We start from the raw sequence: 14,790 nt of genomic DNA on the forward strand, positions 1-14,790 counted from the left end.
AGAAGGTGCCCCCATATTCCATGTTTCCAATGGAGGAGAGAAAAGGTGTTCAAAAGGCTTGCAGTCCCTTTAAATGCCTTCTACAAGCAGTGACTTCACTGCAAGTGAACTCTGAAGGCACTGCAGTCTCTTTAAAAGCCTTCTCCAAGTTGACAGTTCACCCAGAAGGCATTTAAAGGGACTGCAATCCCTTTAAATAACTTTTAACTCTAGCTATCCAGTGATCCAGAAAAATCTGATATGTTTTCAGGATTTTTTGAACTCAGCTATTTCAGATATACAAAATTTATATCTGTCTGAAAGGATATCTCAAAAATACCTTAAAGGTATTTTTCAGCTCAGATTTAGCCAAATGCACACTGCTACTGACATCTTCAATTAAAGGATCTTAGGTATTAGGAAAGATCATCTCCTTCCTAAGCCATGGGTCCTTGCTAGTCACAGAAAACAAGACTGTCCTTGATGAACAAATGGTCTAACTTAAAATTAGACATATTTCAGTCTGGATGTTGAAGAAGAATAAGAGCTATTTTTTTGTACCCCACTTTTTACTACCCAAAGGAGTCTCATAGCAGCTTACAATTGCCTAGCCTTCCTCTCCCCCACAACAGACACCCTGTGAGGTAGGTGGGGCAGAAACAATTGTGATTGGCCCAAGGTCACCCAGCTGGCTGCATGTGGAAGAGTAGGGAATCAGACTAATTTTTCCAGTTTAGAGACTGCCACTCTTAACCACTACAAGCTGGCATTCATATCTGAGTTTGAGATTCTTCCACATATTACTCACTACGTTAGAACTTAAAAAATCATAGAATTGGAAAGTGCCATACAGGTCATCTAGTCCAACCTTTACTTAGTGTAGGATCAGCCTAAATCATCCCTTACGAGTGTTCATCTATTCATTGAAGACTATCAGCAAGGTGGAGTTCACCACCTCCCTGTGCAGCTGATTCCACCGCTGAATTACTCTTAACTGTAAAAATAAATAAATAAATCCTCATTTCCAACTGGTACCTTTCCATCCATAATTTAAATCCATTATTGCATGTCCTGTAATCTGCTACCAGCAGTAACAGTTCTTATAGCCTTTCAAATACAGAAAGAGAGCAATCATGTCTTCCATCAGCCTCCTCTTATCCAGACTGAACATTCCCAAGTCCTTTAGCTCAGGGGTATTTGCTGGCAGGGGCTCATGGGAATTGTAGTCCATGGACATCTGGAGGACTACAGGTTGACTATCCCTGCTTTAGCTTTTCTTCACAGGATTTGGTCTTCGGGCCTCTGGTCACCCTCCAAATTTCACATTGGATGCCAGAGCTTGCATTCTTCAGCACAAATGAACCATGCAAACCATTCCAGCTACATTACTCAAATTCTGTTCTTGCACTGCAGAGGGAGACAGCCATTTGGTTCAACTGTTGGAATGGCTTTTATTGGGACAGTATGTAGCCGGGATTTTGGAGGGTCAATCAGCACTGTAAGTACACTACATTTTCATGCTGTTAAGCATAAGATGTATATACCTGAATACCTCTTTTCAGCCATGCCTATTGAAATTCTTGTAATTGTTTGTTGGAGACTTAGCCCAAAATTAGTTTCTGTTCTAGCTCTACAAACATATATTTCTTTTAAGTGGGTTTTAATTCACTGGCCTTTGGCCTAATTCTGAAGCACAACTGTGCTTCATTCAGGGAGCATAGAAAATGTTTGCCTTAATTAAATATTTAGTCATAAAACCAAGTGCAAAATAAAACCTTTCTTGGTCACAAAGCATGCTCAGTAATTTTTGTGCAGATGCTTTTGCTATGTGCATGTGAATAATAAATAGATTATCCAAATTTTGTACTAGTAACCTAAATTGTAAAGCAAAAACCATCAAACTCCATGAATTGGATTAATTATGTCAATTAAATGTATTCGTATGATCAGAGTTGTGTACAAGTTTCTCACGTCCATTTAAAAAATCACAATAAATCTGTGAGGCAGAAGATGTGAGATGAAGCTGAGGAAAAAGTGACTTGCCTATGTTCACCCAGCAAAATTCTTGAACATTCAGACCCAGCCCAGTTCTTCAGTTACTATCCTGGCTCTCATGATTTAAGTTTATAATCCCTTACTTTAGAAATCAATGTTGTATAGTGGTTTAGAGTACTAGACTAGAATCTGGATGAGCAGATGAAATCCTCATTATGTCATGATGCATGCTGGGTGACCTTGTCAGACACAATCTACTTCATAAAGTTCCTGGGAGGATAAAATTGGGAAGACAGAACCATCTTGCCTGTCCTGAACTTTTTGGAGATGGAGGTGCGGGGTGGGGGTAGATGGGAAGTACTAGAGAAATAGGTGATTCCCAGCTTGGTAATAATTACAAGAAGTTTCAGTCTAAGATCAGGTACAAATGTGAGAAACACTTCAGTGTCCAGGAGCCAGAGTTGCTGCAAAGGTTTTTATAATGTTTACATCACTGCTTTTTGATCTGTTCGCCAGTTTAACCATGAAGATGTGATTCATCATGCATCAATTGTTGCACATGAACTAGGCCATAATCTGGGTATGCATCATGATGATGAAGGATGTCGGGGTTCCTACGTTATGCACAGTACAGCTAAGTAAGAACTAGTTTGGGTTTTTTTAAAGGCATTGTTTTAATTTATAGCTTAGATCCTAACATGTCAATCTTTATTCCTCGATCTATCAGATGCCTATCAAATACTACAATCCCAATATTGGTACATTGCAGAATCTTGTGTTACAGTAGTATAATCTAGTCCTGAACTGAAGCAGGATACCCACTGATACTGCCTTAAATGGAACACTAGATACTGTATAGACTACAGTATTCTTCTAGCCTACCCTTCCAGAACTGCTTAGGGTGGATAAACATCATAAACAATTTGGTGAAAACATTATTAATACAATGTCTCCCAACCAATATTCCAGACAAGGAGATTTTGTCATTGAGGAGCTCATCTTTCCATATCACAGTGGTGAGCCATTTATTGGTGGATATTTGGGCCCCAACCATAATATTCTCTAACACCTGGAGCCAGGGCCAATCTCACCTCCTTTGGGCTGGGGATCCTGAGCAGATGTTGATCTGAAGATTTTAACGCTCTAGGGGGAATATAACAGAAGAGATGGTCCCATCCATATGCCAGCCCCAGACCGTTTAAAGATTTGAAGGTTGGTAGCCAAACCTTGAACCTGATTCAATCTCCAATCTGGAACCAATGCATCTGGGAGAGCACTGGTGTCATGTGTGCCTTCCGCTGAGTCCCTGTAAGGACTCGGGCAGCTGCATTTTGGACCAATTGTAGTTTTCAGGGCTGTCTCAAAGGTAGCCCTGTGTAGATCAAGTTCCAGAAGTCTAATCTACAGGTGACCATTGGCATGGCTCACTCGACTAGATCTGGCTCCAAGAAATAAGGTGTAATCTGCCTTGCCTGGCACATATGGAATAATACTAGGCGGGCTACCTTTGTGATTTGGGCCTCCATTAAAAGGGAGGGATTCAAAATCACACCCAAGCACCTGACAGAAAGAACTGGTGTTTGGTCAAGCGTTGGGAGCTGTATCACCTGTCTCTCCACTCCAGCTGACTCCACTGAATGGAATTTACTAATTGTTCATCCAATTTCTTTCTGTATTCTGCCAATTACAGTTTAACCTCCTTTAATGAGCTCAATGAGCTTTCATAAATAACTCTCCCCATCTCTGTTTCACAACAATTCTGTGAGGCAAATTGGTCTAACATACACTGAATCCGTAAGGTCACCGAGGGATCTTCATGGATGAGAGGGCCTTTGAATCCAGATCTCCCTTAGAATTCAAACATGACTTGGCCCTGCCCTTATAATGCAAATTGTGGGCTTATGCAATCTCAGTTTGCTTCCACAATTGTTCAGGCAAGGGACTAGTAGTTTAACCCTTCAGCTTTCACTTGGTATGCTATCCAAAAACAGAAACTGTAATGCTAATTGGATATAGCAGATGGGGAAGTTTCAAATAGCAAAACTGCGGGGAGGTTATAACCACTTCCTTCCTTGGATACTGTAAGGCTGGGGTAGTCAAACATTCTCGTGGGAATTGTAGTCCATGGGCATCTGGAGGGCCGCAAAGGCTAACTGAGGCTTCACAAGCTTACAATTTCTTCTTTGCAAAGAGACATTGCTGTTTCTGTCATTTGCTCAAGCAGTTAGCCTGACACACACTAACCACTGTGCTGTGATGGCTTCTTGTATGTTGGTATTAGCAGAATATCTTCAGCAAAGACTAATGCACTATGCTGTATTATTTTGTCACCCTCTCTAATATTCATAACTTTCCTTTGTTTGCAAGAAACCCAGACCGCTCAACTGCTTTCCAGTTTTAGAAAAGAGATGTATGATCCCAATTGTTTTGGAAATTATACTTTTAGCCACCAGATGGGTAAGTTGGTAGGCATAATTTGACTGGGTAAATAAATATGCCAGACAATATTCTGCTTTCTAGTGGGTCCAAGAACTTCAGCAGTTGCAGTGCCAATGATTTTGAAAATCTCATCTTGAGAGGTGGTGGAAGTTGTCTTAGAAATCCTCCCCGACCTAGTGACATCTTCACAGAACCTGTTTGTGGCAATCACATAGTGGATAAGGATGAAGAATGTGACTGTGGAACAGCAGAAGTAAGTATCTTTCATTGTGCAGATTTCTTGGGTAAATATTTCAGTTGCCCCTCTCTCCTGGCTTGTTTCTGGGGAAAACTTGTCTGCTAACTGCACTCCTAAACTGACAACTCTAACCTTGGAAATGGTAGAGACAGCAAGCCTATGTTACCCCAGTAAATAGTCTCTACCCTCTTTTCTGAACCATCTTATCCCCCTATTCCTGGGGCTAACTAAAAGTTACTGTTCTTTTTCTGTTCCTTTCATGGTGCTGAATGTTCAGCATTCAGAAACCTCTTGGGTTAAATGTGACAGACAGTGGGTCAGGGTGGAGACCACACTGGTAAAGCTTCACCTCTTGCTACCTTTGTTTCAATGCCATTTAAGACTTCAGTGTTACATCAGCTGAACTAATTTTCACAATAGGAGTGTTCCAGCCCATGCTGTGATGCTGCAACCTGCAAACTAAAGTCTGGGTCAGAATGTGCAGAAGGTTTATGCTGTGACAATTGTAAGGTAGGCTTGAAATTCTTTCCCTACAAGTTTTATAAGCGTCTCTCACTTGAGTGTTAAGATTTTGGTTAAAGTAAACTCTTGAAAGCTGATATCCCAAAAATCTATCCCCCAAAAAACAAATATAGCATATTTATGCCCAGAGAGGAATGGGACTCAAAAGAGATTGTTGAATTTGGGTTAATTTTGAGCAGCTGTAAAATGGGGAAAGATAACCTCCCACTGCACCATGTTCCTGAGCCAAGGAAGGCTATGCAGACCTTTAAAATGCCCCTCCCCATGGTTAGCTGTGTCAATCCCCAGGTGGAACCTGGGAATCCCTAGAATTATAGCTCATCTTTGAACTAAAGAGTTCAGTTCCCCTGGAGAAAAAATGGCTCCTTTGGAGGGTGGACGCCATAGCATTATACTCCACTGATGTCTCTCCCTGTCCCAAATCTCACCTCTTCCCAGTTCTACCCCCCCAAAGTCTCCAGGAATTACCCAATTCAGAGCTGGCAACCCTACCCAGAGCAGCTGCAGGAAAGTAAGTCTACACATGTGTTGTAGGCTTTCTGGTGGCTTTTAAAGGATGTTAGACAAAAACTATATGATAGTCATTGATCTATTGACTAGTGCAGGGGTAGTCAAACTGCGGCCCTCCAGATGTCCATGGACTACAATTCCCAGGAGCCCCTGCCAGCATTCGCTGGCAGGGGCTCCTGGGAATTGTAGTCCATGGACATCTGGAGGGCCGCAGTTTGACTACCCCTGGAGTAGTGTATGGCTAAAGGGAATTTCTAAGATGCAGTGTGACCCTGAATACCAGTGCTATGTAAAAGGCTTGGTCTCTCTATCCTGCTTGTAGGCTTTTGGGAGCTTCTGGTTGGGTTCTGTGGGAAAAGGTTTTGGATCTTTCTTTCTGAACCATCCTCCTCCTTTGCTGTCTTTCATATGGAAACTTCCTCAGGGAAGCTTGCAGCCTTCCCTCTTTAATGTGTTTTTCGGCTTAAGAGAATTCAGTGCTACTTCCTTCTTTGCTGCTGGTTTTATAGATTGCTTACTTTTATGTTGTTCACTTTATGTTGTTTAGGTATACTGTTGGTTTTTATGGACTACATGATTGGAATGAGGGAGCCAGGTTATTGCTACATTGGTTTGTTTTTCCTTGGAACTTTTCATTTTATTTTTGGGTTTGTCCCCTCTCCCCACCACCACCAAAGCAGTCTACAAATCTCCCTAAAATGCTGCTTTTAGAGCATAGAGGACCCCCCCCCCCAGGAACAATATGAGTGAAAGTTGGTGAAACACTCCCCTTCTATTAGGAGAAAAGTATTCAGTCCATATTTCCTTTAGTTTTTCCTTCAGTGTAGCTAATAAAGGCACAGGCATCCCCTACAGTTTTGGAATAGGTGGCCATAATGATGGGACCATTTGTTAAAACCTGGCATCTACATTCTTCCTTTCCTTTCCTCTCTAAAGCTGTGGTTGCAGGCCTGTTTCCCTACCATTATACTTTGTGTATTGATATCAAAGCATTAATATGCTTATAATTTTTTTTAAACCACCTCTTTTTCTAGTTTAAAGTAGCAGGAATGCAATGTAGGCCAAAAATGAACATTTGTGATCTCCCTGAATACTGCAATGGATCTTATGCCTACTGTCCAGAAGATGTGTTTATCATGGATGGCTATCCTTGTAACAATAAGAAAGAGTACTGCTATAATGGAGTTTGTCAGAATTACAATTCTCAGTGTGAATCCCTTTTTGGAAAAGGTACATTTTGAATTATTTACTTTTGAATTATTTACTGGCCTTGTGGCATAGCTTAAAGACTAGTTACTGATTTCAAATATTTTTATGCTGCCTCTCAAAAAAAATTACTTTAAGCAGTGCATATTAAAAGTAACTGTATTATGATTAAAACTGTCTTTGTGATCCATAGGAGAGGCTCATTAATTAAAAACAACATAAAATTACACAAGCAACACACAAATCAGTCAGAAGTCAAGGAAAGAAACATGCACATGTGCACAAACTCAAGCGCTTTAGCCACTTACAAACACCCTGGGCAACTGGAAATGCCTTCATATGGTGACTTTAAATTCAGCAACATTGACTGCCAGGTATACAGCTGAGGGAGGGAGTTCCACAAATGGGGCACAAGAGAGAATCTGCTTTCTCTCTCTCTCTCTCTCTCTGGCAGTTCCCAATTTATTTCAAGGAGTGACAGAACAAAAGCAAGATCCCCAGTGATAATCTTAGGTTGGCAGGCAGGCAGCCTCCACCTTTGATTACTGCAATGAGGCTGCTGTTAAAAACTTGGGAACTTCAGTTGGTCCAAAATGCAGCCATTAATCTTTTATTTGGAGTTGTCTAATTTAAATATACAAATTCTTAAACATCTTCTTTGGCCTCACTTTGTTTGTTTCTGAGCTCAGTTTAAGGAGTTGGTTCTTATCTTTAAATGTCTACAAGTGTTGAGGCCCTTGTCTTTCTTTGTACGACCTTGTGTGATAACTGTTCTTTGGAGAATGTACCATCTCTAAGAGCGGCCTCAATTCTGAAGTCGCCAGATTCCTGCTACAAACATAAGAACTTCTGCCCCCCATAGATATTTCCAGCCACTGTTCAGCTGGGCAGCAGGAAAAAAAAGGGGGAACAATCACTGGTATCCTGATGCACTGATGTCACCTCATGGGCAACATGATGATGTTCTTCCCAGTATGTTGCCAGCAATGCTCAAAACTCCATTGTTAAACTAGAAGTTTTGTTGGTGTGCAGTTTTGTGCTGGAAGTAATGCCACTGGCAAGGGTACCTCTAAGAGTGAGCTTCCTTCTGTGTGCCATCCTCATGATAGTAATGCCATTCATCTCATTCAGGAACTTTTTTCTGTATTAGCTCTCATGTTCAAGGCCTTCCAGAACAGGTCGGAAAATAACCTTTTTTTATTTATTCATAACACTACCTTTCCCCTGCAGGGCACAACCTAAGGTAGAATTATCTCACCTGACATAGACAAAGTGAGTCCTTTACCCCAGACAAAAAGTTTGAATAGAGCCAGCTTGGTGTCATGGTTAGGAGTGTGGACTAGAAGTCCGGGTTTGAATCCCCGCTCCTCCTCCACATGTGGCCAGCCGGGTGACCTTGGGCTTGCCACGGCACTGATAAAGCTGTTTTGTCCGAGCAGTACTATCAGAGTTCTCTCAGCCTCACCCACCTCACAGGATGTCTGTTGTGGAAAGAGGAAAGGGAATGCAATTGTAAGCATTGTAATGCAATTGAGACTTCCTCAGGTAGAGAAAAGTGGCATATAAGAGCCAGCTCTTCTTTTTCAGTTCCTCAGGCACAAAGGAGGGTGAAGCTGAGCAGCTGATCCCTTTCAGCCCTAATTGAAGCTGACTCCCTTCTGCAGGCTTCCTTGCTGCTTGTTGGGAAACTCAAAGATAAGAGTTGTTGTTTTTTTTCCAGAGAGACTGCACTGCTAAGTTGCAACGCACAGCTTGATTTGTCTGGCTTTTGTATTTCTTTCCATACAAGTCTTGTAAAATATTAAGGTGCCTTGAGTTCCTCATAATCCTTCTCTTTACAGAGGGGATGTCTTAATAAGTGAATGTGATCCTTCATGGTAAAAAACAAAACCTCCAGAGAGAAAAGTGCTCGCATTGAGAAAGGTGTTGATTTTTTTTAGAAATATATTATTTGTTGTTTTTACAGGAGCAAAAAAAGGACCAGATGTTTGTTTTGAAACTGCCAATGCTAAAGGAGACAGATTTGGCAACTGCGGAATGTCAGGATCAACTTTTGTCAAATGTACCCAGACGTAAGATAACCATTGTATTTACTCTGTGCTTATATCAAAAGTGTGTTTGTGTTTGAACAATTTCTTGTTTAGGAGCTAAATTCAGTTTACTAAGATTTTAGTTATGTGTTTTTTTTAAAACTCTGCATGTTTTAAATCAAAACATCCTAATATGTCATTATTTTAATCTGTGACAATAAAATTTACATGAACAAGTTTTACCCATACAATTGAAGCATTTTAACCAACTAGCCTGGAGAAAAACTCCCTGCCCCTTTCACAGAATATTAATGACTACAATACAAAGTGATGAGGGAATTTTTTTTTCAAAGTCAGAGTAGTTCAGCAGTGGAATAGGCTGCCTAAGGAGGTGGTGAGCTCCCCCTCACTGGCAGTCTTCAAGCAAAGGCTGGATACACACTTTTCTTGAGCAGGGGGTTGGACTAGATGGGCTGTATGGCCCCTTCCAACTCTGTGATTCTAGTGCAGGGGTAGTCAAACTGCGGCCCTCCAGATGTCCATGGACTACAATTCCCAGGAGCCCTTGCCAGCATTCGCCAGCGAATGCTGGCAAGGGCTCCTGGGAATTGTAGTCCATGGACATCTGGAGGGCCGCAGTTTGACTACCCCTGTTCTAGTGCATCTTTCTCCTGAAACTTAACATCTAGGGCCAAATTTCTCGGTTGAAATAAAGTTCAATATTCTATTCCTGATGATCTGCTGAGATCCAGAAATTATCTGAGAGAATGGATTTTCCATATGTATGCAGTAATGACAGTGTTGTAGTAAAGGTAAAGGTAAAGGTATCCCCTGTGCAAGCACCGAGTCATGTCTGACCCTTGGGGTGACGCCCTCTAGCGTTTTCATGGCAGACTCAATACGGGGTGGTTTGCCAGTGCCTTCCCCAGTCATGACCGTTTACCCCCCAGCAAGCTGGGTACTCAGTTGTAGTAGCCCATTCTAAAGTGGCACCCTTCTTTAAATCATTTAAAGCAAACCACTATAGATTCCCATACTTAGTGACCATAACATCCTTTAACAGTTAGAATGGCACTTACCCATTTATGGCTTCATGCCATGCCAACAGCAGTTTGTAGTTGTCGATTTTCTCACATCCCTATATCTGATCGCCTCTGCATATGTGACAAGGAGGTAATTGAGGTCCTTATACATTATATTTTTGATTGTCCCCCGTATGATGACCTGGGAGCCAAATATATCAAGAAATTACCGCCCACTGCTTGGAGCACAGTGAAATCTGAGAATTTCACATACCCATCTTCACATTTTGAACAGAGTTGCTATTTGCCCCTTGCTGCTAATTAGGCTGAATTATGTAAACCAAATTGTGTTGCCTTAATCATTTAAACTCTGTTTTTATTAATCAATCGTAACTATTTGATTTTAGAATTTATGCTTTCATTTTATTTGATGTCTTTTGTATATTTGGCAGGATTGCGATAACCAATGACTAATGCAATAAAACTATTCTGAAACTTACAGCTAGAACCATCAGGGTATTTTTTGTCTGGCTGCTGGATATGGTCCCTCCTAGACATTGCTCACATGGAACTGCTTGCTTGCATATCCAAATGGAAATAAACAACCTGAGCAAATGCCATAAATGGAATGCACGTTTGTATAAATTTGTGCAACATGGGCAACAATTTGTGCAACATGTATATTGGTATGGAGTGCAAAACTCTTCATGACAGCAATGAATATTTGTCTATCCCATTCACAAAGCAGAGATCTTGTACAAAGAGCACGTGGGACAATGAACCCAGCCTTACCTCCTCTCAGTCTGTTTCCTAACCCGTTTTCTCCATTCCTAGCCCATGTCCAGTATCAGAACTGAGAAATAGAGCAAGCAGGAGCAGTGAGGTATACTTGGGACTGAGGATAGCTGAGCATCCTTGATCTTATGTACTTAAAAAAATTAAAGTAATACGCACATACAGAGAGCTCACATGCACACACCCTCCATTTTATGTGAACAATAATAGTCTCATCATTTTTGCTTTGACCTTTCCCACTCTTCCCCTTATGTTTATTTTTATTGTAATTCTACCCTTTTCTTTTTTTACAGAGATAGTTTGTGTGGGAAGCTTCATTGTACATCTTTCAGTCATGAGAATCTTCCTCCCCATATTTACATCCAGAACCAACAGGGTGTTTCCTGTGTGACTACTGATTTTGATTTAGGATCAGACGTCCCTGATCCATCTCTGGTTCAGAAAGGAACAGCTTGTAAAGAAGGGAAGGTGAGACTCTTACCTGCTTTTTACTAACTGCTATTCATGAGCCAGCTGCACTTCTACAAGGCAGTTCTAACATTGTTGCAAACCCATGCTGGGCAACAGGCAGGAGCTTGGGGATGGGAACAGGTGCCTGGGGTGCACATGCCACGATGCTGTTTCTGGGAAAAATTGGACGAGCCATCACATCACTGGAGAAATTATGAGAAACTATGGCAAAATGCAAGCAGTTTCCCCCAGAAGTAATGTCAGACTATGTGTGATGTATGTGCTTTTCATATTTTTCTTCTGCTGCTACTCTGAGTGGCAAAAGGGTTGCTAGTGGTGGTTCCTCCGCTAGATCTGAAGCCTTTTTAGTCAGTCCACCAATTCTTTGAACAACCTACCAGAAGAGATTCAGATGATATTGTCATTGCCTATCAGTAGGAAGGCATGAAAGCCATAATCTTCCAGAAGATTTAGCTGAAGCTTCTTTTTGTGGATATTGAGAACATCACTCAGATGGGAAATGAGTTAATTCAGCCAGGCTTGTTATCTATATTGAAGTTGATTTGGGTAGGTTTTGTAGAGAATACATTGCCAGTCTGACATTCGTTAACCAAAGCTTTGGATAAATCAAGTTATAAAGGTTTTAAATAACTTCCCATAGTCCATTTCTCAGTCCAGTTTTCCTTGTCTTTCATAAAACTCTCCTGAAGGTTACTGGAACCCCCAGTACAGTGTAGCATAGTACAGTGTGGGATCTGACTCAGGGACAAAAGAACAAGGAGGAGCAAAGTGAGGATCCCTGCCTTGTGATGCAACATGCATTCCACTTATACACGGATACTTTTAAATTCAGTCCTCTGTTTCCAGCACTGCTGTTTTGTATGGAGAATTGCCAACTTTTTTCCTGGCGTATTTCTGTGTGCTTATCAACTACATATGGGGAAAAGTTGAGCAATTTCAGCTGTTTGGTTTCTTCACATCATTTATCTATTGAAGGCCATGAAATAAATAGATGTGTTTATGTGCAGGCTTATAATTAACCTGAATTCACACTAGTGTAGCATAAGGTCATGACATTTCCTTGTCAGACCAGTAATCTGTTAATTACCTATTCAAAATGACAGTGGCTCTTCCGGGGTCTTCTGCTAAGTGATTATTTTAACTTGACGTGCCAGGGGTTGGATCTGGGATGTGAGGAGTCTGTTCCTCTCTTACTTTGGACTTAGGTTGTAAAATGGGGTGCTTATTAAAACAGCTAAGTGCCAAGGGGATCTTAAATTTGGGGAGTCCTATAAAGGTATATTCACTCAGCCATAACAATACAAATTCCTGGGAAGAGGACGGGTGTGTTAGAATTAAAAACTGATTAAGTGCAAATTCACTGAGGTCAGTGGCATGTTGTTCTCAATTACAAAATTCTTTTGGAACAATAGAGACATCACCCAATATCCTCACATGCCCCAGAAGTTGCTGTTTCATTAACTAACTCTCAGTTCTTTTCCTTCTTACTCATCCAAAGGGGCACGCAAATAATTAATTTGCACTCCATACTGTTTCAGGAGCTGTCTCATCTCACCCAAACTGTTGTGTTCATGTAGATCTAGCTCACTTCAGCCTAATTAATGTTAATTATATTGCCTAGCATTGGTTCTTTGTGCCCACGATTTGGCTCATGTTAGCTTAATCAGGGTATTTCCCCCAATTTTTCCTGCGAACATTTGACAGCAGTTAATTTTAAACCAGCCAGTGAGATTCAAACTTTTCATTTTGAGCTAATCCCAAACCAGGTTAGCCAAACCCCACCTATCTTGGGACCCCAAATTGTTCTTCAGATCTCCAGTCCTGATTTCTACCAGTCAGGACACTGGTCTTCTGGAAAACCCTGCTACGCTCTGCAGGTTTTTTCTCCCTCTTTCCTCCTTGATACTCTTGCCTATTTTGACCTCCACTGGACATCTCCAGACCAAGCCCGGGCCTGAAGGTTCTATGCCCCTTCCCTAAAGCTCTCTGCTATCCTACCTTCTATAAGTGTGCTGTCTTGTTGGGGTGTGCATGCAATTGCTTAGGGAATTAGTTGCCTAGTGTAGGTTCTTAATGTTTTCATTCTTTTTATTTTATTTTGTATACAATAAAATTATTAGTTTGTATTTACAATCAATATCTCATGCCATAATTTTTTTTTCAGGCTTGTGTTGATTTCAAGTGTGTGAATTCAAGCTTGCTTGGTTACAACTGTGATGTAACAAACAAATGTAACGGCCGTGCAGTAAGTAAAACAATGGCAGGCGGTAATGCTATTACAAGTAGGGAATAACGACATTGTATCTAGAGACACAAATCAGTTCAAACTGTTGGGAGAAACTAATGAACTTCTATGGTAACATGAACTATAGAAAGGGTCATATGAATCATTATATCCTGAATCCTGCCGTTTGTTTTGAGAGATGTACTTACGGTGGTCTCATGCCAGTTTTAGGACTGGTGTTATAGCCTCTAATAATTCCACAGGCTATTAGCATCATCCTAAAATAAAATGAGCAGAAAGGTTCATCACTGAATCCGGATTGGACTTTGTTCCATGGCAAATGTGATCATAGGTTTTGTGGCTTTTAAATCTTCTTGTGACATTAAGTCACAATGGGTAAAGATGATAGGCTATTGAGAGAGACTCAAAGCACAGACTAATCATGCCAAATTTATAAAACAGCATGCATAGTTAGAACCATATCCATTGTCTGTTCTGAAATCCTGCTAATTTTTCTGAAGATATTATACATCATTAAAGCAAATGGAAGATAGTGTACAGACAGCATAATGAAAACAAAGAATGTTGAATCTGGAAATAATTGAATGCCCCCATGATTCTGTAAAACATTGCACATTTTAGTAATATCTCCCATCATTTTTTATCTTCTCGTTTTGCTTTTCAAATAACAGGTGTGTAACAACAAAGGTAATTGCCACTGTGATCCTGGATGGGCACCTCCCTTTTGTGACAAATCAGGTTATGGTGGCAGTATCGATAGTGGCCCAACTCATATAGGTAAGAACAATAAGTCTTTCATTCTGTTTAATATCATAAATTATCTGTTTCTGAAAAATGGAATTTAGCACCTTCTACATGAGGGATTTTTCTTCACTGGCAAGGAATCAAAGGGGACTTAGGTCTTGGGATCATCGCTCTCTTTGGATTCAGGGGTCCTTCCAAACTCCATTTCCCTGCATAAGCGTTTAGCCATAAATGCTTTTGATGTGTTTGACCCACAACATCATTATAGATCTGTTTCCACATTGCAGATAACTAAATAAAATATAGGTAATTCACTATCACGGGATGTGGACCCGAATACTACCAGGTCGCTGGCATCCTATCTCCTGATAACATAAAATTAAAATTAATAAACTTTTATGATTCTACCATGTGATAAGATAGAATGGCTTGAGGCATAAAGCCAAAGAGCATTATAAAGGAAAGGAAACATAATTCAAAGTAGTCATTCTTTTGTTCTTGTTCGTGAGTAGCTTTTAAAGATCCTTTCATTTCAGGGCTTCATATGTGCATGATTATCAGTACAGAATTTTCTTATTAGTTCATCTCTAGTAA

At 40.6% G+C, this 14,790-nt stretch overlaps 1 protein-coding gene across 4 annotated transcripts in view; it reads left to right on the top strand.

Moving 5' to 3' along the window:
• Positions 1 to 14,790, top strand: part of LOC143843608 (disintegrin and metalloproteinase domain-containing protein 9-like) — a 40,691-nt gene that overhangs the window by 20,466 nt on the left and 5,435 nt on the right. For all 4 annotated transcript variants that reach the window (XM_077349994.1, XM_077349993.1, XM_077349995.1 and 1 more), the window contains 9 exons: positions 1,393 to 1,477; positions 2,491 to 2,612; positions 4,495 to 4,666; positions 5,072 to 5,161; positions 6,718 to 6,913; positions 8,856 to 8,961; positions 11,030 to 11,204; positions 13,372 to 13,452; positions 14,124 to 14,229. In XM_077349994.1, the coding sequence (XP_077206109.1) occupies positions 1,393 to 1,477; positions 2,491 to 2,612; positions 4,495 to 4,666; positions 5,072 to 5,161; positions 6,718 to 6,913; positions 8,856 to 8,961; positions 11,030 to 11,204; positions 13,372 to 13,452; positions 14,124 to 14,229 (1,133 nt within the window). The remainder of the gene's footprint in view (positions 1 to 1,392; positions 1,478 to 2,490; positions 2,613 to 4,494; positions 4,667 to 5,071; positions 5,162 to 6,717; positions 6,914 to 8,855; positions 8,962 to 11,029; positions 11,205 to 13,371; positions 13,453 to 14,123; positions 14,230 to 14,790) is intronic.

Source organism: Paroedura picta, chromosome 8 (assembly GCF_049243985.1).
Source record: "Paroedura picta isolate Pp20150507F chromosome 8, Ppicta_v3.0, whole genome shotgun sequence".
NCBI lineage: Eukaryota > Metazoa > Chordata > Lepidosauria > Squamata > Gekkonidae > Paroedura > Paroedura picta.